General features: G+C 36.2%; 1 protein-coding gene across 1 annotated transcript; it reads right to left on the bottom strand.

Moving 5' to 3' along the window:
* Positions 1-1,269: 1,269 nt before the first annotated feature.
* LOC103939627 (transcription factor MYB102) lies at positions 1,270-2,963 on the bottom strand. The gene is made up of 3 exons (XM_009349728.3): positions 2,638-2,963; positions 2,375-2,504; positions 1,270-2,237 (listed from the first exon to the last, which is right to left on the bottom strand). Exons 1-3 carry the CDS (start codon positions 2,768-2,770, stop codon positions 1,418-1,420), a joined length of 1,083 nt encoding a protein of 360 aa, XP_009348003.2. The 5' UTR covers positions 2,771-2,963; the 3' UTR covers positions 1,270-1,417.
* Between the last annotated feature and the right edge of the window lie 3,201 nt (positions 2,964-6,164).

Raw genomic sequence — 6,164 nt, 5'->3', positions numbered from 1 at the left:
TTGTGGTCAAAACCCTCACCACCATGCACTTTCTTTTTTTCTTCTTCTTCGGCCACAGCCGACAACGCCCACACCACTTCATAGGTTGTAAAGTTTTAACTGGATAAGAGCACTAATCAATCCAACCGGGGTCAACCGAACCGGTCCGCCCCCAAGCTCATTTATAGGACCCACCTCTGCATTATTGAGTCCACGTGTCCTAGATGCTGACGCAATTAATATTAGGTCGTAATTTTGGCACTGCAATCACAACAGCAGCTAGCATATAAGATCATATACCGCTTGAGCATGGAGCGATCGATAAAAGGAGACGAAACCAGCACAAGAAGCACGCCATGATTTTTAAATAAAGCTTGGGTGTCCCCTCACCGCTCACAGGACGACGCGTACGTACCCCCTTTTGTCAAACTCGCATATTTCAATAACCCCATGCAAATTATTACTTTTTTAGCACGTGAAAACGACACTCTGCCACACAGGTGGCCTAAACAGGTGTCGAACCCTCCGACTACTTCCTCCTGCCTGGTCGCCGGAACCTTGGACTCACGGTCGGGATCCAAGAAACCAAACCTTTGAGCTTTTGGTTTCTCTTTTGGTCATTGTAACTGCGTGCATGTTTCACTTGGATTTTGCCTTTCCTCTTGTAGGTTTTATTAATTAAAAGCCTTTCCTCTTATATCTAGATGTAAATAATATATGTTTTTGTGACTCTACTTTTATTAATATATTAGCCCATTTGTGCAAGAAAAGAAGAAGATAATACCGTGACGTATTTATAAATGGTTGTTTAAACGTGTTTTTAAAATAGTTGAAAATGTTTTTTGTGAAAATATTTTTGAAAACAATCTTTAATAAAAATGCAAGTGAATTTTGAAAAAACACTTGAAAATTTTAAAAGCGCTTCTAAACGAGCCGTAAAATGTTATGCTTCTATCGAGTCTACCACCTATTATTATACTATCAGTTGATTAATTATAATCAACGGGAAGATGAAACGACCCAATCCGATTATTGTATGTATTTGGTTTTGTCTTTGTTGATAAACAGGCATCAAGTTGTTTAATTAAGCATTTGACGTAAATTCAGAATAGGATAAGGGTTTTACCAAAAGTAAATAATAATATTGTTATATATTGATAAGACAAACTACTAATTAAGGAGATAATTATAGACTACAATGACACATCAATAATTATGGAAAATTTCCATCATTAATTAAAGAAGAAAAGGGACATGAAGAACTTGGAGAGATTGCGGATACAGTAAGACTACCAAAACTAAAGCACTGATTAATTATTAGCAAATTCGACACGTATCAACAACTTGATCATATCCCAATGCTCAGAAAATTGGAAATTAATCCTAATTATATAGGATGATCAGTTTGAACTGACAACAACAGTAATAGTACATTATATCACATGAATTCATTAACATCCAAGATGCTTGGGATGTCAAACTTTAACATGTTGCTACAGTAGCTTTCACGTTCGTCCTCTGTGCCGCTGTTGAAATATGTTGTCGAATTCGAATTCATAGGCGTCGGGCTTGAAGAAGGCGTCGAGAAAACCGAAGTGAAACTGAAGTTCTGGTTGCTGTTGTTGGAGTGAATATTTGAAGTCTCTGGCGAAAGATCCAAGACAGTTTGGTTCTGTTCAGACCCAAAGTAAGCAAAGCTTGGTAAGTCAACATATTCTTCGGTAAAATTTGAAGTCCCCGCATTACTTTGCCACTCATTGAGTTGAGAAATTTGTGACCTAAAATCACTTAGGCTTGATGGGTACTCTACATTGGGCTGCAGCTGCATGATTTGTGCAGCTTCATTTGGGTACGGAACATTGTGTTGAATTGGTTGTTGAAGTTGGTTAGATTGGACTTGGCTTGAAACTTGGATTTGGGGGTTGCAAATTTGGTGGTAATCATTTTCTTGAGCATTTTGAAGACCGAAATTTTGGTTACTGTTGCTTTCTCTATGGGATTGGATTAAAGTGGCTAGCCTTAGTAGCTCTGGGTTGAGTCCAATTGGTTGGCCAAGCAACCTTGAAAAGTTGTTCATTTGGTGGTGGTGATGAGATGAGTTGTAGAGAATGGATGAGAAGTCGAGAAGATCAAGACGGGGACTGTGGGTGACAGGATCTATTCCCATTCGGAGAAGTCTCTTCCTAATGTGGGTGTTCCAGTAGTTCTTGATTTCGTTGTCGGTTCTTCCAGGCAAACGAGCAGCAATAGCAGACCATCTATACATGAAAATGAATCGATTAATTGTTGGATTATGAAGTATAAAATTTTGAGTATTATGCTACTCTTGAATTAAGTTCAAGGTTGCAACATATTACATGAATGGAGAAGTAATAAAGGAGGCTAGTTAGCTTACTTGTTGCCCAATATGATGTGGAGTTGAATAATTGTCTCCTCCTCTTCAAATGAAAACCGTCCTCGTTTGATGTCTGGTCGGAGATAGTTTGTCCACCGGAGACGGCAGCTCTTCCCACATCTTTGTAGCCCTACACGAAACAGAAAGTAACAAAATTTAATTTAATACCATTACCAATTATTTGAACCATATATTTACAAAACAAGTTAATAAGATAAATAAATTAACACGAAGCCTCATCTATACAGTAGCAGATTAATCACCTGCATTCTTTGGGAGGGTTCTCCAGTTGCCATAACCATGTTTCTGGATATAATCCATGAGCTTCTGATCCTCCTCCGGCGTCCACGGACCTTTCTTGAGGCCGTTTTTGTCACAACAAGGTGCTCTACCCATGGTGTTCAAGTTCTTGTTTGAAATAGTTCTCTAGCGCTTTGCTTTTATAAAACTAATGCTCCAGTACCCACGAACTTAAATATATACTAGCTTAAAAGAACCGTGTGCTCAACTGTTCAGGTATATTAATTGAAAAATATGGGTCGAAAGGTTGTGTGTGTGTGTGTGTGTGTGTGTGAGATAGAGAGAGAGATGAATGGATCGATGCAGATTAAATTGAGAGAGAGAGAGAGAGAGAGAGAGAGAGAGAGAGAGAAGAGAGAGATGAATGGATCGATGCAGATTAAATTGTAGGGTCCGTATGAAAGACGTAGGTGTATAAATAGGAAAGCCAGTAAAGGCAATGAAATGAAATGAACAACAAAAAAAGGAGGAAGTCAAAAGTGTTCGGTGCCGTCCTCTGTTTATCAACATGGGTACGTGTCCCTTCTTTGAGAAACTCAACATATTGTCATCATCAAGATTAAGTTTGGTTCTACCTATCTACATACTTCTTTTTATTCTATATAATTTTCAATTTTCGACTCTTGAGTTAGATGATTTGAAGATGATAATAAAATTAAAAATAACCAAAAAGTGTGGAGAAGATAAAAGTGACATGTGGATAGCACTTCCCTTAAGTTTTCAACTCCAATCCCTCTCTATTTCTCTCCAAATTAATCTAATATTTTAGTTTATACTTGTATTTTATATACGTAAAATAATTTTTACCTACCCACCATCCACGGCCATGCATTGCATGCATGATAATTTTTTTTAATTAATTAATTATTTAATTCATGAGTAATAATTATATTTCTATATACAGAAATCATGTGATATCACTTGGGTCTAATATTATTATTTTTCTGTTTATTTATTGGTTTTTGCTTCTAGGGTTATCGTTTTCCAGCGGGATTATGTCGTGTTTGTGGCAGTCCTGGCTTCCTCGATTCATATTAGGGAAGGGCTTTTAGCTGTCATCAACATAATAAGATATGCAAATGCAAGTATTGGTGCCACGTACTCCTCCTCTTGTGACTTGTGAGCTGACCAATATATTGTCCTTACTGGAACATCACGTTCACGGCATCTTTCTTCTTTCCTCCTCCATGGCTCGAGCCAATATATCACGCACGAGCCATGGTCATCGACACAGTAAATTTTTAGCCAACTCATTTTTTGTGTTTAATTCTATAAATTAAGATTATACTTATTATTAGAGAAGCAAATTGGGGTATCACATTGGCACTGGCTTAGATGGTGAACAAGCCGTTACTTGGTTTGAATCCTTAGACCAGTTTAAATGCTCCGATAACATTTGAACGTGGTCCTTCAATGCACCCTATATTTTTTGTACGTGTTCTGTTCATAAAGAGCGTAATTTAGCAGTTGATTGATTTGTCAAGTTGAGTTTAAATTACGAGATGGATTTTCAAGAGCTTACGAAGTCTCCTTCTTGTTTAGTTCAAACTCTTTCAATGACTACTCTGAGTTCGTTAGAATTAGACTAGTTGTTCCTTAGTGTTGTTTTTCTCTTTTTTTCTTCTATGTTACTGAAAGAAAGAAAGAAAGACAAAAAAAAAAAAAAAAACAATTATCATACTTTGAAGAAGGTAAAAAAATCAATATTGTACGTTTACCAAGAAGTTAAATAAAATTAACATTGGTTAGTACTAGGTAAGTTAAACAGCTATAAAGATTTGTGGTATATATTGATGCCCATTGCAGAAAATGATGTCGTAGTGATTTCGTGCAAGTAATTAGTGAAAGGCATGGAAGATTTCAACATTTTTGAGAAATTTGCGTATTCCCTGTAAATTTTGATTGTACGGACGGCGTCGAGTAGGCAGTCAATCTGTAGGCGAATCTTTTAAATTACGTGAGATTGAGGAGAAGCATTTATGTGAAGCCGGCAATAATCGAGTTTGCTGTTTGCCGAAATATAGGAGCATTTATTATACACGTAAGAAAGGTTATCCAAGTTTCAATATAATTTGTAAAAATGAATATATTGAAAAAGAGAGAGTGTTTTTTTTTTTTTAATGAAAAAAAAGAGGTAGTCACATGTTGCATCTAGTACACAAGGCATGAAGGTCTACGAGTAGTGGATTGCCTTAACGGTAGGATATTATCTTTAGCTTACAATATTTCAAGATTTAACCTTCTTTCTCTCCTGAATTATAGATAATTAGTGTATGTTATTTATTATTTTTAGTGTATATTATTTTATTATTTGTAAAAAATAAAAGACTAAAATTTAGAATTCATCCATGAATTATTAGATGGGTTTAGAATCTGTTCCTAAACTAAAATTTCGTTAATTTGTGTTTTTGAATTTGACAAAACGTGCACTATTGATGCTTGTTGTTATCTTTCGTAAAATAATCTGTTAGTTTGATGATGTGGCACACATCCCACATCTCCAATTTTGTAGTGCATGTAGATTAAAATAAAGTAATTATGTATTAAAAACTTAAATAAATAATAAGAGGAAAAGAAAAATCGCAACCACCACACAGTTATGCGATGGCAGCTGTGCCGTCGTGTGATTTTCATTCCAGAGAACCCAGCCCCGTTTTCAATCTCCTCCATTCCCTCTCCCAAACCCCGATCGCAACCATGTTGCCCTCCCCTTCCCAGGTCGTTGTTCCTGCCTTCCTCTTGCAACATCCCTGAACGGATCGTTGATCAGCTCCCCTTTTCAAATCCCACGACACAAACTTCATTTTCCTTAACAGCACAGGCAGCCACAAAATTTGCTGCCTTATTACAAGATTGAAGGGAAAATTTAAACACAACTAACTCGAATTGGGAAGCTAGGATACGGATCTCGTGGATGATCCCTTCCACCACTATTTTAGTAGTCGTAGTCTTTCGCGTGGATGATACTTTACACAACATTATGTGGTAGTTAATGGTTGTATTCCTTATTTGAATCAATAAATAAGGTATCCAATCATCACATGTCACAATGTTTAAGAAAGTAAGGGCTTGTTTATTATCCTATTAATTTTTTTTTTTATAATTTCTTAAAGCATTTCTTAAGAATTTTTTTTAAAACAATTTTCTTTAAGACTCAAAAACTTGTTTGGTTTGCGATTTAAAAATTCCCAATCTTACAACTTAAATTGGACAAAGAGATCTAAAAAGAGGGGGAAAGAAAGCAAGAGATAATTGGAGGAAAGAGAAAGAAGTGAGAGGATCGGAGGAGATAAAGAAGAAGATGAGCGAGAAAAAGAATTGAAAGAATGAAGAGAGCGGATTGGAGGAGAGACGAAAAAGGTAAAAAAAAAAGAAAAAGAAGGGTGAGAGAGAGAATAAAAGAGAGATAGATTTGGAGTGAGAGGGGAGGAGGGAGAGAAAAGAAATGAGTGAGTTTAAGTTTAAAAACTCGAAAAACTTACTTTTTCTG

Source organism: the organism of the source record quoted next, unplaced genomic scaffold (assembly GCF_019419815.1).
Source record: "Pyrus x bretschneideri cultivar Hongxiangsu unplaced genomic scaffold, Pyrus_bretschneideri_v1 Contig33, whole genome shotgun sequence".
In the NCBI taxonomy this organism is placed as follows: domain Eukaryota; kingdom Viridiplantae; phylum Streptophyta; class Magnoliopsida; order Rosales; family Rosaceae; genus Pyrus; species Pyrus x bretschneideri.
This window is presented reverse-complemented; position numbering and strand designations above follow the sequence as displayed.